The sequence below is a fragment of the Erythrolamprus reginae genome, chromosome 4, assembly GCF_031021105.1.
Source record: "Erythrolamprus reginae isolate rEryReg1 chromosome 4, rEryReg1.hap1, whole genome shotgun sequence".
Classification (NCBI taxonomy): Eukaryota; Metazoa; Chordata; class Lepidosauria; order Squamata; family Dipsadidae; genus Erythrolamprus; species Erythrolamprus reginae.
In genome coordinates, this window is record NC_091953.1 from 87,135,397 (window position 1) to 87,163,189 (window position 27,793).

The window sequence follows — 27,793 nt, forward strand, 5'->3', positions numbered from 1 at the left end:
CGTTTGCTTAATTTGCTTTATAAAGGTTCATTTGTTTGTTTAAAAAACAGATTCTGTTTACTTATATGATTAATTGCATATTTCCCTCATATTCAAAGTGTAGAGCAAAATAGAAACCAAATATTGGATCAAATGTTTGTTTGCCAGCAAATATCTATGCTGCAAATCTGGCTTCTGCTTTATTTGGAACAGCAGCTGGAAGCATTTAGCTGCTGATAAATTTTGGTTAATTTTTTTCTAAATATGGAAATTAGATATACTGTTTCATGAATAACAGGAACCATACAACCATAATAAGAACTTAAGAATTGATCTTGCTTTGATTTTTTACTGTTTTTCCAATTGTGAATGCCAAGCAGATGTTTGGTTTTAAAAATATGGAAAAAGAATAACTCTGAAAATGCAATTGTTAATCTATGATATTTATTTATTTACAGTAGAGTCTCGATTATCTGTCCTTTGTTCATCCGACATTCCAGATTATCAATGTGCAGCTGCTTGGGGGCATGACTGTAGGCATTTCCGTACCCCCAGACATGCCCCCAAACATGGCAGCTGTGACGGGGAAGGTGACTTGCAGAGCCTGGCCCCCAAACACACCTCCAAACATTGTAATGAAAAGGAAGAAGATCGTTGTATCAATGGAGCAGAAACTTGAGGCAATCAAGAGACTGGGCAATGGAGTGACATTGCAGAAGGTACCAGATGACTATGATGGCTTTGGAAGGGTAACTATATGAGACTGGAGAAGGAATTTATTGGAGATAGAAAAATAGTGTTCCTCCAGAGAAACTGCGATGGTTCAGTGAAAGAGAAAAAAGTCATGAAAAAATGTAGCTATGAAAAGTCAGTGAAGCTTTGTATGTCTGGTTTCTTCAGTTTAGAGACAAAGGTGTGCCTATTTCATGGCCTATTTTACAGCAAAAAGCATTGCATTTTCAAAAAGAATTTGATGAAGGGGACCCAGATTTTACAGACAGTGTTGTTGGCTCAACAGGTGGAAGAAACGTTATGAAACCGTCAGTTATATCTTTATGGAGAGAAACTGTCTTAAAATTTTCAAGAACTGGAGGCATTCAAGAAAAAACTTCTAGACTTTGTTGAAACTGAAAGCCTAACGGATGATCAGATATTTAATTGTGATAAATCCGGCCTCAATTACAAACTGTTACCCAGTAAGAGTAACAGTTAGCCAGAACTGAAGCAGCAGCCCCAGGCTATAAGCATAATAAAGAAAGGCTTACAATTTTAGCATGCAGCAATGCTCTCACAACCCTAAAAATGGACATCACAGTGATTGGGAAGTCCAAAAATCCAATACAATTTCAAAGAACGCAGTTCCTGTGAAGTACTCCTACAATAAAAAAAAGTGCATGGATGACCAGAGAAATTTTCAAAGACTGGTTTTTTCCTTCTTCTTTCCTTCCATGGAGAAATTTTTGAAAGACAATGACCAACCCAGAAAAGCAGTTTTGTTGCTAGACAAAGCCCAGACACATCCTGATACAGAGGAGCTTCAAGATGGGAACATTAAGGCTATGTTTCTGCCACCTATTGTCACCGCCATATGCTAACCGATGGATCAGGGTATTTTGGAAATGCTAAAAAAAGAACTATCGTAGGAAGCTATTGTCAACGCTGATAGAAGAAATTGAAGAAGGGCAAGACATGATTGAAAAATTGAAGCACATCAATGTAAAGGATGTTGCTTATTGGGTTGCAAGGGCTTGGAGTGACGTTAGGGATCCAACAATTGTCAGATCATGGAATAAGTTGCTATGCGAAAATAAAGAAGAAGATGATATTATGGAAAGCACAGATGAAGATGAAGCATTCTACCCTTAGTAGACTGTATCCCTGAGTGTGAGGATGTGTCTTCGCAAGACATTGACAGCTGGATGAACGAAGACAATCAGTATGAAATTACTTATGAAGAAATTGTTATTCTTGTCAATAGCAATGGTGACGAAATAGAAATTTATGAGCAAGCATCATCTGTTGAATCTTTCACAATCTGTCATGGCGATGGGGTTAGAGCTCTAGAAATTGCAATGAAGTACATTGAGCAACAAGAAGAAGCTATGGGGCTCGACATTATGATGCTGCAAAGATGGCGAGACTTGGCTGTGGAGAAATGGCAATTGTCAGAGAAAGCAGAAAAGGATCACTGATTTCTTTAAATTTTGAGAGGACTGAACTGTTTATACATTACAATGTTGTTACTGTAGCATTACTGCAATAAAATTTTAATACGTTTGCAATTCATAGTGATTTCAAGGCTTTTCTTAAACCCTCTGGATTATCCGACATTTTTGGCTATCTGACTATCAGCCCTCCTGATAATCGAGATTCTACTGTATATTATGTGCATAAAATATGTTTCGATTATTATATTAATAAGATAATATTAGGTGTTAGCTTGCTTTATTCTGTGTTCTGCTGATATAATTTAATTATTGTTATAACAAAGAAAAAGCCAAGTTCATAACCTTTAAGCATTTCTAGGTTCTATCATATCTCAAGACACAAAATGGTCACCAAACATCAAAAACGTCATCAATAAAGCACAACAAAGAATGTTCTTTCTGCGCCAACTCAAGAAGCTCAAACTGCCCAGGGAGCTGCTGGTACAGTTCTTCAGAGGAATCATTGAGTCTGTCATCTACATCTCTATAACTGTCTGGTTTAATTCTGCAACCCAACAAGACTGACACAGACTTCAGAGGATAATCAGAACTGCAGAAAAAACAATTGCTACCAACCTGCCATCCATTGAGGACCTGTATACTGCACGAGTCAAAAAAAGGGCTGTGAAAATATTTATTGACCCCTTGCATCCTGGACATAAACTGTTTCAACTCTTAACCTCAAACATTGTTACAGGGCCCAGCATACCAAGACAAGTAGACACAAGTTTTCCCCCGAACACCATCGCTCTGCTAAACAAATAATTCCCTCAACACTGTCAAACTATTCACTAGGTCCACACTACTATTACTATTAGTTTGTTTTCGTCATCATTCCTATCATCCATTTCCTCCCACTTATGATTGTATGACTGTAACTTGTTGCTTATATTTTTAAGATTTTTATTAATATTGATTGTTTACTCATTGCTTATTTGACCACTATGACAATCATTAAATACTGTACCTCGTGATTCTTGACAAATGTATACTGTATTTTCTTTAATGTACACTGAGAGCATATGCACCAAAGACAAATTCCTTATGTGTCCAACCACACTTGGCCAATAAAGAATTCTATTCTAAACCAAGTTGTATCCCACAGATTCAGAATCTTCTGAAACAGCTTTTTAATGACCAAGGAATTCCCACAATATGTAATCTTTTCCCTGTTCATTCAAATCCTTGAAGACTTAAAGCTTTTCTGTGTGACTTGACTATATGGAGGAAAAATGTATATACTAATCAGTTTTTCTGCTTTGTTATGGGAATCCCAAAAGTAATTTTTCTAGAGAAAATGAACCTTGTTTTTGTGCATGATTTTTCTATATTATTTGTACTGTTTGTTCGACCATATGTTTTAGTTTATGGATTCTTTACCTTTCTGATGTCTTGTAAAAGAGGCACTTATCTTCTGAGTAGTAGATTTACTAGCAATTATTTATTTATTTTATTTATTTATTAGTTCGATTTCTAGGCCGCCCTTCTGAGACTGGTCATTCTACCCACATAGACATTCATTCCTAACCACAGTGATGTACAGGATCCCAATGCAAGTTCCAATTTTTTTATATTTCATGTGCAAATATCTAAAAGTAGAGTTTGCATGTCTAACCTAATTTACATTACAAGTAAATTGGTGTGTTTGTGAAGGGTCATGAAGCAGTTCAGAGAATTTTTAGGTTACCCATTAGAAATATGTCTGGTATTCGACTTGTGATAGTTGTTCATCTTGGAGTTTTTCAGGCCTTCTTTGGCTTGGTAGGATCACCTTTTTCTTTCTACATTATCCTTCCTTCAGAAGTCTTTAGAGACACATAAATTTAGTTTCCCTTTCTTTCCCTGCCCTACATATCTTAACAAGTTAAAAAATTAATCTTTATTTCTCTCTCTTTGCACTGGCAATGATCAGTTAAAGATGATAAGAGTTACCTTGGGTTTTCAACAGTTATTATATAGTCATCAGAAAATTTTTACAACGAGTGGGTTAAGTATGTGGAAGTGACTGTTTTAATAAATGATCTGGGAATTATCCAGTCTATAAGAAATACTTAAATTCTTTAGCTTTGGTTACTGTAGCGAGCTATCATTTTGAACTATTACAGAGATGCTAAAACATGATAAAACAATACTTTTAGCCAAAATTTTATAAAACAATATAAGAACTCTTAGAAATTTTTATTACCTTGGATGTGAAATAAGAAACAAGGAATCAAATGTATGTGTGTATAAAAATGATCTTTGGAAAAATGAAATATGATCCATTCAACTGGTCTAATTTGTGGTTTTTAAAACAAGAGGGACATAAAATAAAATGTTGTGATAATAATAATTTATTAAATTTGCATTCTGCTCAACTCTCAACAACTTTCAACTTTTAAGAGGGAATATTTGGCTTTAGGTTTCCAATATGCTTAGACTGTATTTTGTAGAAACACAGAACAAGAATCTATGCAGAAACATTTTGTATGGAGATGCTATATATCTTAGTTGTCAAATATTCTATTCTTATACAGGTAATCCTCAAGCTATGACAGTTCACATAGTGAACTGTCCAAAGTTATGCAATAACACCCCTCCAAATATTAACAACACAACCTCCAAATTACGAATGTTGTAGCACCACGACAGTCATTCATCCTTACAAACAATTGCATAGGCACTGCAACATTCACCCTGCCTATTTCTTCCTTCCAAGCCAGGTCTCTCTCTTTTTTAAATTAATATTTTATTGATTTTTATAATATAAAAGACACACACAACATATGACACATAACATGTGCTCAGTGATTGTGCCCACCACCAGACAATCAATCATACCCCACCACCAGTTGGGGGTATTTCTTGTATAAATCATTTAAACCCAAGAGTGAAATATTTCTTTACATATTATAGAGTGATTCCAACTTGTTTCTTATAGCTTGGTCTTGGATCCTATTCGGCATATATCGTCTTACTTTGTCCCATCGCCCCATCAGCTGTTGTAAATCAGTTTCATTAATCAAATTCATCCTTTTATCGATAATTTCGAATTGAATGTGGTCCACCATATACCTATACCAATTTTGCATTGTCCATTTTGTCGCGTCTTTCCACCCCAAGACTATTACCGCCTGAACGCTTTCTATCGCTGCTTGTTTTATTTCTCTGTATTCTCCCATCTCACTACTTTTAACTAATATTGCCATTTCCTTAGTCCATCTTATATTTAATATCCTATTAATATCCTCTTGCACTTTTTGCCAAAACTTCTGCACCTCTAGGCATTCCCAGAGCATATGCATAAATACTCCTTTATCTTGGCACCCATGCCAACAGATACCTTTAACATTCTGCTGAAAGTGTGCAAGTTGAACGGGTGTGTAATACCACTTATGTAATATTTTCCTTCTCATTTTCCTAACTCTTGTATTCTTGATTTTCCTTATATTCTCTACTATATTTTCCATCTCTTGCACCTCTACTTGTATCTCATTTTGCCACCATTTAGTCAATCCTTGGATCACATCCCTGTCTGACTTCACTAACATCTTATATATATTGCTTGCTTGCGCCTTTGTACCCTCAGTTTTTTCTCTTATTATTTTCTCTAGCTCTATCTCCTCCCTAAATAGTGCTTCTTTATTCTCCCTTTCATCCAGATATTTACATATTGCATTTATTTGTAGCCATCTTCCCTTACCCAGCCACCATTCTATACGATTTCTACTTGGCCTCCCATCCTCCTCATATAACAGTTCTATCTTAGTTATCCCTCTTGCCTTCAACTCTCCTATACCCCTATTTAAATTTATTTCATTATCTTTATTTATTACATAAATTGATGACAGTTTTGATTTATATAATCCTATTTTCTCCTGCCATTTTTTCCAAATTTCCATAGTCCCTTTCATGGGACCTATTAGTTTATTTAAATCACTCCTATTCCACTTTATAAATATTAATTCTCTATTCTTCATCCCGTTCGTCTGTTTTTCCAGTTTCACCCATTTATTCTCAAATAATTGCAGCTGCATTAATCTTTCAATTTGAAATGCTTCCCTATACAGCTCCAAACAAGGAATTCCCCATCCACCCTCTTTTTCATTCGCTATTAACCACTTTTTTCTTATTCTTGGTCTCTTATCTTCTTCAACCCAATAATTAAGTTTTTTATCCCACTGTCTAAACTTGGATGCTGATAGCCCCGCTGGCAGTACCTGAAACAGATACATCATTATATCTATACAACAGATAGATCGATGATGTATCTTCCAAGCCGGGTCTCCACAGTTGCTTCCCCCATTCCATCCTGCCACATGAAACTCACCTACCTTGTGAAGATCCGTTTCCTCTCTGACGTGGCTTCTTTGAGGGTGGGACAGTTTCACTTCCAGCATCTCATCGGTTTGCAAATGTTTTGCGTGGAGACTGGAAACTTCTGGGAGCCATAATTTTGCAGGACTTCAGACCGCAAGATCATGGCCCCCAGAAGCTTTCCGTCTCCATGCAAAATATTTGTAAACAGGATGCTTTGAGGGAACAAAATTGTGCTGAGTGAACAAAATTGGCTTTCAAAATTCATTTCCATTGGCTTGCATACATTTTGCTTGAAAACTGGAAGCTTATGGGTGCTGTGATCTTGCTGGAGAGAATAGCTTGCTTGATCTTCACAAAGTAAGTGACCCATCACTGCAAAATGGGAGAAGTAATTGTGTGGAGCATGAGGTATCACAGTGGCCTTGAGGAAGGCCTCCCATGGCCTTTCCCACCTTGATATATCTCGTGCACTTAATGACCTGTGTAGTTGATTACCAAATGCGTGGGAAAAGCAGGGAGTTTTGATGTTCATTTTATCTGATTCACTCGGGTGACAAATCCTCAGCTTATGAATGTAATTGGAAGGCTCCATTACATTCATGATTCAAGGACTATCTGTATTGTATATATAAAATTTTCTTCGGATTTAGAGAACTTTCCCTTTATTTCTCTATTTTGGCAGTATCTATGGGACAATTTTTATTGAAATAAAAATTCGATTTTGGATTCAGAGTCATGTGAGTGAATTTCTGCTAATTCAATCATGCTTTTAAAATAGTACATCAACATGACAACTGAAAGACTGCCTGAGAAATTCCAATCCATTTTTTCATAACTAGGAGACATGAAAAGTACCACCTTTAGCTTAATGATTAATGATAATCTCTATGTAATTACATAATAAACACTGTGCTGCTTTGTAAACTGGCTTTTTCAATTGTTTCAGATTTCTTCAGAGAAGTTGGTAAAATAGTAAATTCTAAGACTAAAATCACTCTAGAAAAAATGTTAATATGTGCACTTTATATTTTGAATGTTTAAAACATTAATTCAATTTTCAATATAGTTTTGATAAATGCGATCTTATATGATCTAAGAAACATGAATTTGCTGCCATTGATTAAAATTAATCAATTTCTCACAGATTTCACATCCATTGTAATTAATTTTCACTAACTGAAAGAACATGAAAGCCAATATTTTATGTGTTCAACAGGTCTTGGACTTTTTAAGTGCAAAACATGTTTCACATGCTCAGTCTATTGACCAGACTGTCTTTTTTGAATTACAAAGTATTGCAGCTTGAAAGCTTTTTGTTAGTGAAATGCAGACTGTGAATACTAATTTTGCGTCTGTGTAAATAATTAACAGTTTTAGATTGAGCAACCTGTTTACTTTCTAAAAAAAAACTTGGCTTGATTGCTATAAAATGTATGATAGTTATACAAATAAATTGGGAATTATATTACACAAATGGAGTAATTGTTAGATACGCTTAAGAGCTTAAATATTGATTATCTGATCAACTGGTTTGTTTGTAAATGTGCTTGGAATATAATTTCTTCTACAACAAAGATTTTAAAAACTGTCTTTGTCTTAATGCAAATAAGTAGACAGCTGTTACATAGTTTATCTTGTAACTGCTTTAAGTGGACTGATAAACTGAATGCAACAACTATAATAGAGCCTGTCTCTGACATTGCTGAGTCAGTCAATTAAAAGCAAACATTTGTTGCTGTATTTGTGTGCAAAAAAGACCACAATTTAATATCTGGCATTTTCAGGTAGACTACAAGATTCTTGGCTAAAATTCTGAAGCCAGCACAGGACTAAACCAGATTAATGGACCAGTACAGTGGTACCTCAAGATACTAACCCCTCGTCTTACGAACAACTCGAGATACGAACCCGGGGTTCAGAAAAAAATTGCCTCTTCTTACTAACTTTTTTCATGTTACGAACACCAAACCCGAACTTCCGGGTTGGCTTCGGGAGGTTGCTCAGCCCCCCAGCCCGGCTGTCACCTTTTAAAACAGCCGTGCAGCTCCCCAGCAGTCTCCGAAAGCGGTTTGCTCTCCATGTGTCCCCAACCTTTCACGGAGGGTTTTCCACCTCTCCTCTTCCCAGTTTGCTCTCCATGTGTCCCAAACCTTTCACGGAGGGTTTTCCACCTCTCCTCTTCCCAGTTTGCTCTCCATGTGTCCCAAACCTTTCACGGAGGGTTTTCCACCTCTCCTCTTCCCAGTTTGCTCTCCATGTGTCCCAAACCTTTCACGGAGGGTTTTCCACCTCTCCTCTTCCCAGTTTGCTCTCCATGTGTCCTCAATCTTTCACGGAGGGTTTTCCACCTCTCCTCTTCCCAGTTTGCTCTCCATGTGTCCTCAACCTTTCACGGAGGGTTTTCCACCTCTCCTCTTCCCAGTTTGCTCTCCATGTGTCCTCAACCTTTCACGGAGGGTTTTCCACCTCTCCTCTTCCCAGTTTGCTCTCCATGTGTCCCAAATCTTTCACGGAGGGTTTTCCACCTCTTGAAAGGTTGGGGACACATGGAGAGCAAACTGGGAAGAGGAGAGGTGGAAAACCCTCCGTGAAAGGTTGGGGACACATGGAGAGCAAACTGGGAAGAGGAGAGGTGGAAAACCCTCCGTGAAAGGTTGGGGACACATGGAGAGCAAACTGGGAAGAGGAGAGGTGGAAAACCCTCCGTGAAAGGTTGAGGACACATGGAGAGCAAACTAGGAAGAGGAGAGGTGGAAAACCCTCCGTGAAAGGTTGGGGACACATGGAGAGCAAACTGGGAAGAGGAGAGGTGGAAAACCCTCCGTGAAAGGTTGGGGACACATGGAGAGCAAACTGGGAAGAGGAGAGGTGGAAAACCCTCCGTGAAAGGTTGAGGACACATGGAGAGCAAACTGGGAAGAGGAGAGGTGGAAAACCCTCCGTGAAAGGTTGGGGACACATGGAGAGCAAACTGGGAAGAGGAGAGGTGGAAAACCCTCCGTGAAAGGTTGGGGACACATGGAGAGCAAACTGGGAAGAGGAGAGGTGGAAAACCCTCCGTGAAAGGTTGAGGACACATGGAGAGCAAACTGGGAAGAGGAGAGGTGGAAAACCCTCCGTGAAAGGTTGGGGACACATGGAGAGCAAACTGGGAAGAGGAGAGGTGGAAAACCCTCCGTGAAAGGTTGGGGACACATGGAGAGCAAACTGGGAAGAGGAGAGGTGGAAAACCCTCCGTGAAAGGTTGGGGACACATGGAGAGCAAACTGGGAAGAGGAGAGGTGGAAAACCCTCCGTGAAAGGTTGGGGACACATGGAGAGCAAACTGGGAAGAGGAGAGGTGGAAAACCCTCCGTGAAAGGTTGGGGACACATGGAGAGCAAACTGGGAAGAGGAGAGGTGGAAAACCCTCCGTGAAAGGTTGAGGACACATGGAGAGCAAACTGGGAAGAGGAGAAGTGGAAAACCCTCCGTGAAAGGTTGGGGACACATGGAGAGCAAACTGGGAAGAGGAGAGGTGGAAAACCCTCCGTGAAAGGTTGGGGACACATGGAGAGCAAACTGGGAAGAGGAGAGGTGGAAAACCCTCCGTGAAAGGTTGGGGACACATGGAGAGCAAACTGGGAAGAGGAGAGGTGGAAAACCCTCCGTGAAAGGTTGGGGACACATGGAGAGCAAACTGGGAAGAGGAGAGGTGGAAAACCCTCCGTCAAAGGTTGGGGACACATGGAGAGCAAACTGGGAAGAGGAGAGGTGGAAAACCCTCCGTGAAAGGTTGGGGACACATGGAGAGCAAACTGGGAAGAGGAGAGGTGGAAAACCCTCCGTGAAAGGTTGGGGACACATGGAGAGCAAACTGGGAAGAGGAGAGGTGGAAAACCCTCCGTGAAAGGTTGGGGACACATGGAGAGCAAACTGGGAAGAGGAGAGGTGGAAAACCCTCCGTGAAAGGTTGGGGACACATGGAGAGCAAACTGGGAAGAGGAGAGGTGGAAAACCCTCCGTGAAAGGTTGGGGACACATGGAGAGCAAACTGGGAAGAGGAGAGGTGGAAAACCCTCCGTGAAAGGTTGGGGACACATGGAGAGCAAACTGGGAAGAGGAGAGGTGGAAAACCCTCCGTGAAAGGTTGGGGACACATGTAGAGCAAACTGGGAAGAGGAGAGGTGGAAAACCCTCCGTGAAAGGTTGAGGACACATGGAGAGCAAACTGGGAAGAGGAGAGGTGGGGGGGGGGTGCTGGGAAACCCCCCCAGGCTGCTGTCACCTTTTAAAACAGCCGCGCGGCTTCCCAGCCGTTTTTTTGCGGGGGTTTTTTGGTTGCACTGATTAATTGACTTTACATTGTTTCCTATGGGAAACAATGTTTCGTCTTACGAACCTTTCGTCTTATGAACCTCCTCCTTGCACCAATTAAGTTCGTATCATGAAGTATTACTGTATTTGCCTTACCACTATGGTGTTCACTTTCTGAACGCAAAAAAATGTTATAAAATCAGTTCAGTCAGGTTTTTGCCCAAATTTATTACTATCACATCACATATTTTTTTAATTCACTGTGGCTAAATGCTATTCCTCCTTTGCACTATGGTCCTGTTGGATGCAATACAATATAACTTAGAATTCTTGCTCGTCAGAAACAAGCAAATGTTGTTTTTTTCCATTTACTTGTTATTGCTTAGTCCTGTTATTTTGTTAGTTTGTGTCTTTGTTTATATTTCTATGCTGCCCTATTCCTTAGACTTGTGGCAGCTCACAACAAAATAATAGATAACATATAGAAATCCAAATTTGAAAACATACTAAAACTCCAAATCTGGGAGTTAAAGTCTTAGTTAGTCTTAGTCCTGTTGTGTGGGATGAGTTTGATGCTGAGATTTCTGATGAAGTGGACAAGCCGTAGCAGCGATGAATGCCTCTACTTGTTTGTTGGATCCGTGCCCCTCCTGGCTGGTTTTGTCCAGTAGGGAGGTGACACGAGGCTGGTTCCAAGTGTTAGTCAACATCTTGAGTGAGGGGTCCTTTCTGCAACCTTCGAAGGAAGCAGTTGTGAGCCCCTCCTCAAGAAGCCTTTCCTGTACCTAGTCTCCTTGAACAACTACTGACCTGTCTCCAATCTGCCTTTCATGGGCAAGGTTGTTGAGAAAGTGGTGGTGTTCCAACTCCTACAGACCTTGGAAGAAGCAGATTACCTAGATCCATTTCGATCTGGCTTCATACCTGGTTACAGTACGGAAACTGCTTTGGTCATGCTGATGTATTATCTTTGGCAGGCCCAGAATAGGGGTGCTTCTTGACCTTTCAGCGGCGTTTGATACCATTGACCATGATATCCTTCTGTGATGGCTGGAGGGATTGGGAGTGGGAGGCACCATTTTATGGTGGTTCTCCTACCTCACTGGCCAATCACAGTCAGTGTTAGTGGGAGGACAGAGGTCGACCCCTAAGCCCCTCCTTTATGGCGCATTGCAGGGCTTGGTCCTCTCTCCTCTCCTATCATCTGACAAGATGGGGTGAGTTACCAGCAGTAGGATGATGACACTCAGCTGTATATTTCCACCCCATGTCAGTTCAGCGAAGTGGTGGAAATGCCGATGTCTGGAAGCCGTGAGGGCCTGGATGAGAGTCAGTAGGCTCAAGCTCAATCCTGACAAGACTGAGTGGTTGTGGGTCCTTCCTCCTAAGGACTATTCTACCTGCCTGTCTTTGGTACTGCGGGGTGGGGGGGAGAAATTTCTCCCTCAGATAGAGTTCACAACTTGGGTGCCCTCCTAGATCCCCAGCTGTGGTTAGAGCAACATCTCTCAGCTGTGGCTAGGGGAGGCTTTGTGCAAGTTTGTCTTGTCTACCGGTTGCAACCCTACCTAGACCAGGAGGCTCTTCGCATGGTCACTCATGCCCTCATCACCTCATGCCTTGACTATTGCAATGTGCTCTGAATGGGGATACCCTTGAAGAGCATTCAGAGACTTTAGCTACTACAAAATGCAGCTGTGCGAACAATAGCAGGTATTCCGAGGTATACCCATATATCTCAAACTCTGAACAAGCGGCATTGGTTACCAGTTGGTCTCCAGATGTAATTCAAGGTGTTGGTTATCACCTTTAAAGCCCTACATGGCTCAGGGCCAGACTATTTAAGGGACCACTTTCTGCCTCATATCTCTCAATGGCCAATAAGGGCCCACAGAGTTGGCCTTCTCCATGGCCTGTCCGCAGGGCCACCATCAGGAATTTTGGGGCCCCATACAGCCTAAGTGTCTGCCCCCCCCCCCACCATTTTAAAACTACTTTATTTTGCGTATGTATTAAATTTATGTATTAAATTTACCTTTCAAAAAAAAAATTAAACCCTGCCACTACAACAAGGTACACTTGTTTGACAGATTAATAATATGTTAATAATGCAGAAAATATATTCAAGTGACATCAACATATTACATACATATAAATAAATAACCAGAACAGTGCAAATACACCAAATTAACAAAATATTATTAATTTTGCCATCAACAATATTAAAAGCAGCAATAAGATGGCACAAAGGATAAAGACAAAATACTCCTGCATCACACTAGAAAAATATTTGTTTTCACAATAATACCAATAAATAACAGGTAACCAGAAGATAAATTATACGCAATAATGTTTAAAACTATAGTAAACTCCACCATAGGTGTAAAAAGCACAGTGCAAGAAAAAAATAAGAGAAAGAGGAGGTAAGAGCAAAGAACCCTTCCCTCTTCTTCTCATTAACCTCTCCACCTATCTCCTTATAGCATTTCCAAAGTTTGCAAAATTTTAAAATTACTTTATAAAAAAGAACATACCCTCATGTATCATCAAATCCATATTATGAAGCAAATGTGCAAAAAATCCAAGATTTTTTCTCATACATGTACCTGCTATTGAGTTCCATAACTTAATATACTTAAGCTTTTAAATGTGTAATGTATGCCTCTTAACAAATAGCATGTCCTTGGCTCTAAGAGCAACACCTTTTTTTCCTCTTTATTCTTTCTTCTTCTTTTCCTAGGATGTTATCATATCTATTAAACATACGGTGAGATATTATTGTGTATGCATTTAATATAATTTAGAATGTGAAATTTAAAATAACAGACTCCTGCTTCAGATCTTCTCTGTACAAGTCTCAAAATATGATGTTGTTTGTTTTTTTTAAAAGTCTTTAGTAGTTCTACCCAGCTTTTCCTTTGCATATTCAAATCTTTCCACTTCCCACAATGCTTGCTTCTCGAATCCAGGATGGTGTTTGCTTCTCAAATCTAAAATGGCGAGACAGCTCCAAAAAACATGTCAACTCCAAAGCAACACATTTTTTCTTCACACTTAGAAGGGAACAATTTCAAAAAAAATCTAACACCATAATCAAAATGTATACCAAATTAGCTCTGATCCAAACTTCATCTTTAACAGCTATGAAGCTCTTCAGGCAGAATAGAGAAAATTAGGCATTTTTGCTGATTTGTGCTCTTGCCTGGTCCCGATTGTAACAATTTTGCAACTGAATCCAATTAGCTTCCTTAGAACTCACCAGCACACCGTTCAATCGCGGGGGGGGGGGGGGGGGGGCTAATTTTTCAATTTCGCCGGGCCCCTGACGCCAGTACCGGTAATACTGCCCTATCGGCGGCCCTGCCTGTCCGCCAAACAATGTTTTCTGGTGATGCCGCAGGGAAGGGCCTTTTCTGTGATGGCTCTGACACTTTGGAATCAACTTCCTCCAGAGATCTGTACTTTCCCCACCCTACCTGTCTTCTGGAAAGCCATTAAGACCTGGCTTTCCCGGCAAGCCTGGGATTAGGAATGACTGAGGATATGCATGTTTTTTACATATTTGCTGTTTTATCATTGTCGCATTTTACATTGTTTTTAGTTGTTGTGATTATTGTGAGCCGCTGGAGTGGCATAGAAATATCAGAAGATAGATAGCTAGATAGATAGATAGATAGATAGATAGATAGATAGATAGATAGATAGATAGATAGATAGATAGCAAGACTAGCTATGCAAATGATATATGATTTGATATTATGTTTTATAATCAAGATCTTGCCTTTTCCCTGTTATTTCAAGTAATAGCCAAGAATAAATCCAACGCTATGCTGGGCTATTAAAATAGGAATAAATTGTGGATTTCCCTTTAGCCTCTGTCTCTGTCTCTACATCTCTGTCTGTATCTCTATCTTTATTTCTATCATGTCTTTGCCTCTGCTTCTATGTCTCTATGTCTCTGTAAATATTTGTATCTCTATCTAATCTATCTCTATATCATCTAAATTTAAAGTGAAAATATTCTTATTAGAGTATAAGGCTGCAGTTTATAATGCATTGCTATTATAAAGTCAGATTATCTGATTATACAATCAGGATATGCTATCAGTAAAATAAAGGAGAAAAAATATTCCGTACCTTCTACCTGAATTTTTTGTGTAAATGGATGGAGTATCACTTCATCCTATTTAACCCAATATGCATTTTTTAAATAAAATATTTTTTTGGTTTTGGGATGAAGACTTTTTTTAAGGACATGCTCAAAACAGGCAGTAGCGGGGAAATCCTGTTGGCATAATTTGTCCCCTGCTGTCAGGAATTAAATTTATTTCATCACTATATTCCTAAGAGGTCAGTAAGGGGCGTACATAAGCGCACTAGAGTGCCTTCCGTCCTCTGTCCTATAGTCTCTCCTATATCCCATATTTCTTCTCTACTATATCCTCTATAACCTTCATTGTGTATTATTGTGTATTGGACAAAATAAAATAAAAAAAATATTCTAAACATTAATGACAATCTAATGAAATTACAATGAGCAACCCTATGTCCTTACATAATCAGTCATGATTTTAAGGGGAAAAATCCCTTTATTATATTATTGTGGTCCATGTCATATGGACATAAATCCTGTGCTTTGTGGGAGTTAGGCCAACCTTTCACAATAGTTGATTGGCTTTTGAAAATTATATAACATATAAGAAAATTAGAGTACGTTGTTTGTAAGCTGTCTCAAAAAAGCTCCACCTCAATATCTGACAGTATTAGCAATTTAAATGCAGAGCTCGGTGTGTAATTATCGGATTTCCACTTTCAGAAATTTCCACTTTCACAAACCAGTGTGGTTTGAATATCCTGTGAGAACCATTCTATGATGTACCGCTTACTATTTCATAGACATGCAATATGTAATTCTAAGTATTGGCTTTGTAGTAATGAAGAGTCCAGAGTTACTTGGACTCTGTACAGTACAATACAAGAAAGTACTGTTTCTGAAAACCTCAGATAATTTTTTTTCTTTTTGAAGAACTTTTAAGTTTGGAATCTTCTGGCAGGAAATCATGTTATCCCCATACTGTACTTGCTTTGATATGGTGCAACAATAGGATTCATTAACAGTAACTAGTTTAGTGCTGAATATGATGAGAATAAACAGTTGACCCCACTGTATAGTAAACCTTAAATAATCTGTCAGCTCACCAATGAGAAGCTAATTTGATTTGCACTTCACTTGCATTGATGTAAAGAGACCTGAATAGGCCTAATTTCTTTAATGAGGAAGATGACTTTTGAAAAGTTTCCACATCTTTCTTCTCTGTGTTTTTCATTTCTCACTATCATTTCTCCTTGGAGAACAGATGCCCATTGCCAGAATGTGATACTTAACTTGACCATCAAATAGGTCTTACAAAGAAAAGCTTTCAGTCCCTTAGTGAAACAGCCACTGTATCTTATTAAAGCGTGAAATTAAAGTGAAAAGCCCTATAGCTCTTGCTGCTTAGTAATGCTGAATCTGTCAAAGCGGATCTCTAGGAAGAACGTGAAAAGCTAAAAAGAGAAGCCTGGTAATGGTTAGACCATCTTTCTCTTCCCTGTTTCTGATTGTGTGTAGTAGAAACCATGCAAAAATATTCAATTCTATTGTCTTAATTAGGTTATGCATGAGAGTCTATAAAACATGTAAGGATTTTCCTTTAATTTTTCTTCTTGCTCAATTCCAGATAAGCCAAATTTCCTTTAAAATTTTCTTCATTTTCTCCTTCCTTTCTTTCTCTCTCTCTCTCTTTCTCTCTCCTTTTTTTACCCTTCCCTTTTCCTGGCTGTAGGAAAGTGTTTCTGTCAGGTATTGGAAGAGTGAGGAAATGTGGTTCAAATTCCCAAAGACTTGGATAACCTGTCAAGGAATATTGAAAATGAGGATCATGTGACCACAGCTGATTATGACAGCATATATGTGAGGTGGGCTGGATAACACGGCCACCATGGCATGCGGCCTAGGGGGATGGGCAATCTCGCGGGAACACGCGAGATCACCCAGCAGGACCAGCGTGCCAACGCATGGGCACTAGGGGGCGGGGCGGTGAACCCCCGTATAAAAGGAAATAACCTGGAGATAATACACATCAGTTTGAAGTACAATTTGTGCAAAATAGAGGATTAAAAGATTGCACTGTAATTTAATCCTTATGTTTGCATGACAAATTGTTTCTGTCCCCATGGTCAACATATTTAACCAGTCTTAACAACTGAGTACAGTCATAAAGGATTTCTTAAATAATAGTCTCAATACTTTGTAGAGAAACACTTTCCTGTGAACATTACATAAGATGGAATCATGCATGATCAAGTTTTTATTACAATCAAAATCTACAGAAATTTGTGTCTGGGACAAGATCACCAACAGAAGGTCTGTTGTCATGAGCCAGGAAACATGACCCGTTCCATTTGATTCTTTTTTAGGTTTTTAAAATTGAAAATAAATGGAAAACTATTATAAATAATAAAATATAACAGAATCCAATAATAATATAAATGGGAAATAGAGCCAAGGAATTTATTTTTAAGAATTCTAAAATATTCCATAGGTAATTCTACTGTTTGGAAATGTGTCCACTTGCCCTGTTCCATCTATCTCCCCTTTCCACCAAGAGACATTAGGTTGCAGTCATCACAATCAAAAGTTAGCAGGAATCTCATCAGTTTACCATTAAACTTTGATATGGTCCAAGGGCTAATCAATAAAGTAAACTCACTTTGCCATTAATAGTGTTTAATCCAGGTTTTTGGACAAAGAACCGCACATGGTAGAATAGAATTGCATTCTACTGTACAGTGGTCCCCCGATTATCGCGAGGGTTCCGTTCCAAGACCCCTCGCGATAATCGATTTTTCGCGAAGTAGCGGTGCGGAAGTAAAAACACCATCTGCGCATGCGCAGATGGTGTTTTTACTTCCACGGCAGCAGCGAGGAGCCGAAGATTGGGGTTTCCCCGCCGCCCATGCACACCGATCTTCGGCTCCTCGCTGCTGCCGTGCCCGCCGCTTGTCCACCCGCCGCTTGTCCGCCGCCTGCCTGCCCGCGCGCCCGCCGCTCGCCCGCCCTTCGCCCGCCCACGCCGTTCGCTCGCGCCGCTTGCCAGCTGAGTCCTGAAGCCAAACGGCAAAGGCGAACTTCCGCGTTTGGCTTCAGGACTCAGCTGGGAAGCGGCGCTGGGGTCTTACCGGCCGCCCACGCAAAGGGGAAACCTTGGCTCCTCGCTGATGCCCGCCGCTCACCCTCCCGCCAGCAAGAGGGGGAAGACCCAGGGAAGCCGCCCAGCAGCTGATCTGCCCGGCGGGGAACACAAACTCCACCATCTACGCATGCGTGGCCATAGAAAAAAGGGGCGTGCATGCGCAGATGGTGTTTTTACTTCCGGGTGGAAAAATCGCGATATAGCGTTTAGCGATGATCGAGATCGCGAAACTCGAGGGATCACTGTATTATGATTCATGAATGATAAATACTTGATCCATAGCCACTTTAAGCAGGTCTGATAAACAAATCTTTTAAATCAGGTCATCTACTGGCATTGCAGAAACAGGCTTTTCCAAACTTTTTGATATCATAACATGAGATGTTGATGACCATATTTATGGAGCATGAGGAAAATAAATAAATACAGTGGTACCTCATGATACGAACCCCTTGTCATACGAACTTTTCGAGATACGAACCCGGGGATTAAGATTTTTTTGCCTTGACTTAAAAACACTTTCCGTCTTACGAGCCTGAGCCCGGGTTTGTGGGCTCTCTTACTGCGCATGCGCTCTTACTGACAGAGGGATTCCCCTGCCTTGTGACTGCCCCATTGAATTTTCCATTTGTTTCTCCGCCCACCGGGATTCCCCGCCTCGCAACTCCAGCCAAAGCACCTGGTCCAGATGACCCCCTTCCTCATTCATCTGCATGGCGGGAGGTGAAGCACTAGAGAGGGGGTGTCCTGCCTCCCCCCCAGCCAAAAACCAAAAGTCTCGCTGACGCAGCCGCCACTCCCAATCCTCCCTGCCCCTCGCGTGTGGCCAGCAAAACTGCCTCCCGAGTGCTCTTGCCTGGCGGGAGGTGAAGCGCTGGGGTGGGGGGTGTCAGTCCAACCCTCCTGCCTCCCCTCCAGAGACAAAAGCTCAAGGGTCCCCACCAAAGCACCCGCTGCAGGAGACTTAAGCCTCCCGATCCTCCTCGCCCGTGGCCAGCAGAACTGCCTCCCGAGTGCTCTTGCCCGGCGGGAGGTGAAGAGCTGGGGTGGGGGGGGTGTCCTGATATGCCCCCAGCGCTTTACCTCCCGCCGGGCAAGAGCGCTCTTCTGCCGGCCATGGGCGAGGGGCGGGTAAGCCTCCTGCGGTGGAGACATTTGGGTTTTTGGCTGGGGGGGGGAGGCAGGAGGTCTGGCGCTTCACCTGCCCTCCCAGCCAAAAAGGCAAAGCCGGGCAGTTCCCCAGCTGCCGAAGGAGGCTTAACCCCGCCCCTCTGTCCCACCCATCGCCCGTGGCCGGCAGAAGAACGGGGGGAGGCAAAAGGCAGTTCTGCCGGATACAAGCAATGGGTGGGACAGAGGGGTGGAGTTAAGCCTCCTTTGGTGGCTGGGGAGCTGCCCGACTTTGCCTTTTTGGCTGGGAGGGGTGGTGAAGCGCTGGACCTCCTGCCTCCCCCCCCCCAGCCAAAACCCCAAATGTCTCCGCTGTAGCAGCTGCTGCAAGAGGCTTCCCCACCCCTCGCCCGTGGCCGGCAGAAGAGTGCTCTTGCCCGGTGGGGCGGGGAAGCCTCTTGCAGCAGCTGCTACAGCGGAGACATTTGGGGTTTTGGCTGGGGGGGGAAGGCAGGAGGTCCGGCGCGTCACCACTCCTCCCAGCCAAAAAGGCAAAGCCGGGCAGCTCCACAGCCGCTGAAGGAGGCTTAACCCCGCCCCTCTGTCCCACCCATTGCCCGTATCTGGCAGAACTGCTTTCTGTCTCCCCCCGCTCTTCTGCTGGCCACGGGCGATGGGTGGGACAGAGGGGCGGGGTTAAGCCTCCTTCGGTGGCTGGGGAGCTGCCCGGCTTTGCCTTTTTGGCTGGGAGGGCAGGTGAAGCGCCGGACCTCCTGCCTCCCCCCCACCCAAAAACCCAAATGTCTCCGCCGCCGGAGGCTTCCCCGCCCCTCGCCCATGGCCGGCAGAAGAGCGCTTTTCCCGGCGAGAGGCAAAGCGCTGGGGTGGGAGTTGTCAGGACACCCCCACCCCAGCGCTTCACTTCCCATCGAGCAAAAGTTCTCGGGAGGCCACGGGTGAGGGGTGGGGAGGATCGGCAGGCTAAGTCTCCTGTAGCGGCTGCTGCGGTGTGGACCTTTGGGTTTTTGGCTGGGGGGGAGGTGAAGCGCTGGGGTGGGGTGGCCGGACCTCCTGCCTCCCCCCCCAGCCAAAACCCCAAAGGTCCCCACCGCAGCAGCCGCTACAGGAGACTTCCCCGCCCCTCACCCGTGGCCGGCAGAAGAGTGCTCTTGCCCGGCGGGTGGCAAAGTGCTGGGGGGGGGTATCAGGACACCCTCCCCACCCCAGCTCTTCACCTCCCAGCTGGCTGCTGTGGAGGTGAGGGGGGCGCGGCGTCAGGAGCTTCTCCCCACCGATTGGGAGGACAAGGACACCGTGGGGAGCAACTCCTGACACCCCCCTCGCCACCACAGCAGCTTTTGCTGGCTGGGAAGCTTGGCTATGTACGAAGCTTGGGGGGGCAGGAGGGGCATCCGGACCTGGAGAATTGACACCTCCCCCAGCGCTTCATCGCAGAAAACTTTCAAGGAGGGTAGGAGCGCCGCTGGTTGACAAGCCGCAAGGCAGCTTCCCTCACGTGTCAATGCACCCACGAGGCTCCCTCCAGGCAGCCTGTGCTGTCTCCCCCCCTCCACCTGCCCCCCCCAACAAGGATCCGAATGCCGGCAGCAATGAGGCAAAAGGGGTGAATTTTGGGCTTGCACGCATTAATTGCTTTTCCATTGATTCCTATGGGAAACATTGTTTCGTGTTATGAACTTTTCACCTTACGAACCTCCTCCTGGAACCAATTAAGTTCGTAAGATGATGTATCACTGTACTGTTATAAATAAGAAATATGAAAATGGTAATGTAATTGCAGTTTTCCATGCTGAAGTCAATTAAGTATGCTGTTGTTCTTTCAGAATACATTATATGTTCATTTTGCTGCACTAATAAAGTTATTGTTTTTTCAAAAATAATGTTTTAAATTCCTATCCTGATTAAAGAAATAGATATCATTTAATCTCTGTCTCTTCAAATTATTCTTTTCAGTGTTTGGAACCTTGCAAAGAGTCCTGGGATCTGAAGAAAAACCATTGTCAAAATTTTTGTGAGGTATGTTAGTTGTGAAAAAACTTCTTAGAAATCAGTTGTGTATATTTTATTCATACTATAAGGAGAAGTTGACTGAAGTCCATTTAGTCTGCACAAAATATAAGTAGCCTTGTTAGAACTTTTGATCAAAAAAGCCAATTGACACTTTAGGCAAACAATCCAAATACTGTACTGTATATATATAAATTCCTCAGATTTGCTGTTGACGCCTAGCAAGTCATGATTCACAATTTAATCCTAACCTAAAATAATAAATGAATTCATGTTAACTTCCTGTGACTAAAACTAAATGATAAATAAATTTTAACAGCTAGACTCATCAGTTTAACCATTTCTCAAACTTGCTCTGAGATTTGTTACCTATGTAGCCTGTAAAAGTCCATGCTGGGCTTATCCTGGTTTATAAACCGTCAGTTCCCAGTGATTTATATTTATCAAGATCGGGTAGGTGTTCTCTAACCATTTTATTGTTTATTTTAATTTTTATTTCTACTCTCTTTTAGAGTTATATTTTTGGTAGATTGGGCTGTCATGTATTTTTGTGAGAATTATTAGCTTTGGTGATGCAAAGAATGAGTTAAGCAGTTCAGTTTTCTCTCTGCTACCTGAACTTCCTTTCCAACGTCTCTGTTAAGTGGACCTACTGTTTCCTTGATTTTTTTCTTATTATTTGTATATTGAATGAAACTGTTTTTATTATCTTGAGCTTTGCGCCAAGTTTTTGTTCATTCTGAGCCTTTGCTTTCCTGACTTTGCAGATTCAGGCATTCTCCCTTCCATTTTTTGTACTTGTCCTTTTTTTTCTTTTTGTCTTTCAGTTTATCAGAGACAACTTTGTACAAGAATGCTGGTTTCTCCTTGGTTTCTTGTTTTTCTTTTTCAGTGGTATTATCCTGGACTGGGCATATGTAATATTTGTTAGTTATTTAGCAAAAGAAAAGTTCATCTAAAGTTCTTCTACATGGTTGAGTGGCCTATAGTATATATCTATAGCAATGTCATTGGGTTTTCTTTTTATATTGACCCATATGGATTCTAGGAGATTATCATCCCTGGTTTTGTGGATTTCTGTATAGATCTACTGATCTTTTATATAAAATGCAATTCTACCTCCTCTTTTGTTAGGTCTATTTTTTGAATAATTGTATTCTGACATCAGTACATTCCTGTCATGAGTTTCATCCCACCATGTTTCAGTAATGGCAACTATATCATATTTACCTTCATGCACTAGTACAATGATGGCAAACCTTTTATTCCTCATGTGCCAAAAGAGCGTGGGTGCGTGCTGTCGTGCATGTGCAAGTGCCCACACCCATAATTCATTGCCCTGGGGGAGGGCGAGAACAGTTTTCCCCATCGTCTGGAGGCCAGAAATGGCCTGTTTCCTAACTTCTGGTCGGCCCAGTAGGCTCATGTTTAGCCCTTCCCAGTCTCCAAAGGCTTCCCTTGAGCTGGGGGAGGGTAAAAACACCCTCCCCATCCCCCTGGAGGCTCTCTGGAAGCCAAAAACACTCTCCCAGAGCCTCTGTGCGAGCTAAAAATCAGTTAGTCGGTACACACATGCATGTTGGAGCTGAGCTAGAGCAATAGCTCATGTGCCAGCAGATATGGCTCCGCATGCCACCTGTGGCACCTGTGCCATAGGTTCGCCATCAATGCTCTAGTACTTCAAATCCACCCTGTTTTTCCATCAGTCTCTACTTCATTGTCTTTTTCTTTTTCTCCTTCTTCTTCCTTCTCTTTACTACCTCCTTATATGATTGATTTTCTAGTGGTTTTTGCCTTTAATTAGATTCTAAATGTCTTGAAGATTGGCCCCTAGTTTAAAGCCCTTCTGATAAATTGACCCACTCATTTTCCGAATATTTTATTTCCAGTTCTTGTGAGGTTCACTCCATCCCTTGCCAATGTTCCTTCATGTAGGTAATGCAGACCATGGTCTAGGAAGCCAAAGTTCTCTTGACAATACCAGTTTTTAAGCCAGTGGTTTATTTCTAAAATCTTTTGCTCCCTCATTGGATATTGGTCTTTTGTTGGAAGAATAGATGAAAACACCATGATAGTTTCTTTAGTACCAAAAAATGCAAATATATAGGCTGCACTGTTGAACAATCAAATAGATTCCCTGACCAAGTTTGTATCAATTTCAAGCATTAATTCTGCTCTTCATCTTTTCTACAAATAGTTTGATGTAACACATACCCTATATTTGATGACATTAGGCAAAAAAAGGATTAAGTACTCTTGCTATTTCTATGTTATCTTGTAACCATTTTACTGTTTTTATTAAGCAATGATTCCATTGACTCTTTTCTTTTTGGGAACAAAAATTCATATTTTTAAGTTCAAATGATACATTTAAGTGCATTTGTCTCCAAATGAAGGAATTCAGTATCGCACAGTCAGTTTAACCTAGTATTTCAACTCTTTCTACTCCTTCAATCATATTATCTGTAATTGTTTACATCACATCAGTGACTTAATGCATTGATGCTTTAAAGTTATACATTTTCTTATCCTCTGAAGGAGGAAGTGGTGAATAAAGACAGTCAAGAATTTCCTGGAAAGCAAACCAACATATTTCACTGTGACTTTTTTTTTTTTGCAGTAAAGACTTTTTTTAACTATTTTTTAATTTTTCCTTTAGCCCCTTTTTCCCAGGAAGAACTATGAATGTCTAACTAGCTGTGAGTTCCTGAAATACATCCTGTCAGTGAAGCAAGGAGATTGCCCAGCACCTGAGAAGGCCAGTGGCTTTGCAGCTGCCTGTGTTGAAAGTTGTGAGGCTGACAATGAATGCTCTGGGGTAAAAAAATGCTGTTCCAATGGATGTGGACATACATGTCAAGTGCCCAAAAATCTTTATAAAGGTAGAGTTTATTTTTAGAAGTGACTAAAGTGAGTAAAAGTGTGTGTCTGTATAATCTTACCCACACTTCACTTCATTCAAGTATGTCAACATTCCCACACTTTCCTTGGGTTGTGATGAATATACGTAATCATAATATGGATGCCAAGTCAAGCCAAGGTTTGATTTTAATTGAAAACAAATTTCAGCTCTGATATTGGTTAAAAATTCAAGTGAGGTGTTAAAAATTAGGATTGTTATAATGTATTAAAGTGTGTTGGGAGAATTCATCCTGGGATGTCGAAACATTTTATTTTATTTTAAAAAATGTTTTTAAAAATATTTTTTCAATAGGTTTCTGTAGTTGCTATTTGATTATTGAACAAGTATGACTTCTTTATGTGTATATCAAAATGTTACTCCTATATTTTCTTTTTCTAAAATTTAGGATTATAATTCACAATCTGTTGGCACCACCATCTTTTTAATTTTTTTAAAAAAGTTTCTTCTTCTGAGAATGTGCAGAATCCGAGTTTCCGGCACTGTGCATGTGGCTGCCATCTTGTTTTTGGCTTTTTTTGCTATAATTTGTTGTGCTGGTTATAGATATCCAGGACACATAGTGTGTTATTTTTTCATTCTCTTGTGAATGTTATTATTTTAAAGATGTTATCATTTCATATAGAGTACCTTCTCTTCTTGTCCCTTTATTATGACAAAGGTGTTGTTAACATAATGGACCCATGCTCTTTATTGCATAAATGTCCTATAATTTCTATACTCTGCTTTACAGTCTCTGTTTTGCGTTCCGAGAGGCAAAAACCCCTTGATAAGCGGTTTTTTGTGTACCTGTTTATTACATTGAAAGTAGGTAGTAAGGCAGAGGTTGAAGTCCATGATTCTGGATATTTTGATCTTAGTGTATCTTGCCTATCTCAGGTCATATAATACTGCTGCCATGGATTCTTTTGTGATTTCTGCTTCCATGGATATAGAGTGGTATGACATCGAATGAAACCATAATGATTCCTAGCTTGGCATCTCCTGATTCTGACATTCTATTGGTTCATTTGGAGCAGCTTCTTTGGAGACAGTTTGTGTCCTAGACCATGAAGCAGGATTTTGAAAAATTATCATGAGCACCATTTATTACATCTTGGAACTAATGAATTTATATCCATGTTTCTGAGGGATTAAATTCAATGTGGAGACTAAGCTTGGCATACCAAGTAATTCTTTCAGATATTTCTCTAGAATAAGATGAAAAAAATATACATTTGTCATTAAAGATCATATTCTTCTGGGAAATTCTGGGGTTTGAAGTCCACTCTTCCTAAAGTTAGCAAGGTTGAAAAATCCTAATCTACTGCATACCCATCTGCACACAATTACAGTACAGCCACCAGTGGTTAGTTGGTGGTGCTGAAGTTAGTTCCAATCAAGTGAATCCTAGTGACCATAATACAAAGCAGATGGAAAGTTTCTTAGAACGGAGGCTATAGGATTATTACACACAATAATAACATATTTTTATTGAGAAACTGCATAGTTCCTCTTAAGAAGACTAATATAAAAATAAATTTATTTGCTTCCAATATTTTTTTATTCTTGACAGTTCTACGTTCTTTGTTAGAGAAAATCCTAGATTTATTGACAAACCTAATTGATTTAACAAGAAAAGTGTTGAGGCTGGCAAAAAATAAACTTCTGATTTATTCTGGCGATGATTTAAGTGGCACAAACAATTGTAACAAGTCCAAAACATAAAACAAAAAATAACTCCAGCAATTGTAACACACCAGTAGTTTCTTAAAGAAACAGTTTTCTTAGATTTAAGTTTAGAGAAAATGTCATGCCCTAGAAAGAAGTATTACTTCTGTTTAAATGTTCACATATGCCACATTTAAAGTCTTACCAGCTTTTTTTGAAAAATCTAGTAAACATGTGGAAGCAGTAGAAATAAACTTGAAAAAGTTTTACTATTTTCACTAAGACCCCATATTTATCATAATGAATCAGTTAAGTCATATATGAAGAATTAATGTCTGCATATAACAAAGCATCACACACATTACATTTCTTATAAAATTATAGGATATTGTAATTTTTAATTCTTTATATGACAGATCTTCTAATTTCATCCTAGCTAATTTCATCCTACCAAGCTAGTCATGTTTTCTCATGTAAACTCTTTCTGGGTATTGAATCAGTTGAAAAAGGTGTCAGTACCCGAAAACATAAAATAGGAGCCACTTCTGTAAATATTACAACTACCAAATCATAGACTTAGTGGCTTATCTCCATAAACCATTGACAATACAGCTGATAAGCATTTTCAGTATTAAAGGTAGCACATGACATATTTTAAAACAATAAAACAACATAAGCAAAAGTGTATTTGATATTAGGATAAAATGTGAGGGTAGGTATTCTATTTACACATGTATTTAAGGTATATACTTGCTTTTCCAAATAGTTGTGAACACAATTTCTTTTTATGGATATTATGTATTTTAGGTGTTCCTTTAAAACCCAGAAAGGAATTAAAATTTAATGAACTTCAGTCTGGACAGCTGGAAATTAAATGGTCTTCAAAATTCAATATCTCCATTGAACCTGTGCTCTACGTGGTACAAAGGAGATGGAATTATGGGATTCATCCCAGTGAAGATGATGCAACAAGTTGGCAAACTGTAGCACAGGTCAGTACTTTTAATAACATTGTATTAACTAAGACTTTCCTTAATATCACTTTTGTTAACTAGAAATTAAACATTTTTGGCTGGTATTAATTAAATGTTAAATGTTAAATATTAAACACACCCAGGACCTTCCTTACTAAAATACAGTTCTCTCTTTGAAGTTTGTGCTGCAGATCTGAAATACTTTATAAGATCAAAGAAAAGTTCTTATTTATTTCTTCCAGTGTGTATAGGAGATAACCAGGCTGAGACCAAGGAAGGGGTCAAATGTGTTGTAAGTCCCTGCCACCAACAAGGGAACTAAACATCTATGCCACCCACAAGGGAACGAAGTCGAGTCAACCTTGAATTCCTTCTTGATTTCCCTTGCTCAGATTCTTGTAGCGATCTTAAGCTTGCAGTACATTTTCATACTCATTTGAACTGCCTGAATCTCCTAATTTCCTTGATATTTGACGGTCTACTTCAGAAGGAGTAGAGGAGAGAGGGAGATCATGAGAGTCCTGGTGGTACAGTGGTTAGGATGCACTATTGCAGATGAATTCTACCACAACCTGGAGTTCAATCCTGGCAGGGCTCAAGGATGACTCAGTCTTCCACCCTTCTGAGATTGGTAAGATTAGGACCCTGATTGTGGGGAGCAATATGCAAATAATGCTGACATTGTAAACCACCACCACCTAACATAAAGTGTTACGAGGAAGTATGTAATGACAAATGTATCTTTTCTTTCATATACATTATATGCACCAAAGACAAATTCCTTGTGTGTCCAATCACAGTTGGCCAATAAAGAATTCTATTCTGTTCTGTTCCGTTCCTTTCCTTTCCGTTCCATTTTAAGTGTTATTGCTATTGCTATCAGGCTTAATTTGAAAATAAGTCATTGCAGCTTTCAGTCTGCAACTTACCAAGTACGTGGGGCAACACATAAAGTGGGTTAGAGTTAGGGTGGGCCATCTTTTGTTCTGGTAGAAAAAGTTCAGGTAATTCTGTGTTTTGGACTTGAAAAGCATACTACTTGTCTTCCCCATTTGGGCCATTGTTGCATATGTTATAGATGTACAGTATTTGTTT

The 27,793-nt window shown here is 40.5% G+C and overlaps 1 protein-coding gene across 2 annotated transcripts in view; it reads left to right on the forward strand.

Moving 5' to 3' along the window:
• The window catches only part of ANOS1 (anosmin 1), a 121,235-nt gene that overhangs the window by 44,954 nt on the left and 48,488 nt on the right, over positions 1-27,793 (forward strand). For both annotated transcript variants that reach the window (XR_011559039.1, XM_070750850.1), the window contains exons 3-5: positions 21,101-21,163; positions 23,814-24,036; positions 26,532-26,716. Coding sequence is in view for 1 of the 2 variants with exons in the window: in XM_070750850.1 (XP_070606951.1) it covers positions 21,101-21,163; positions 23,814-24,036; positions 26,532-26,716 (471 nt within the window). In the remaining variant the exon portion in view is untranslated. The remainder of the gene's footprint in view (positions 1-21,100; positions 21,164-23,813; positions 24,037-26,531; positions 26,717-27,793) is intronic.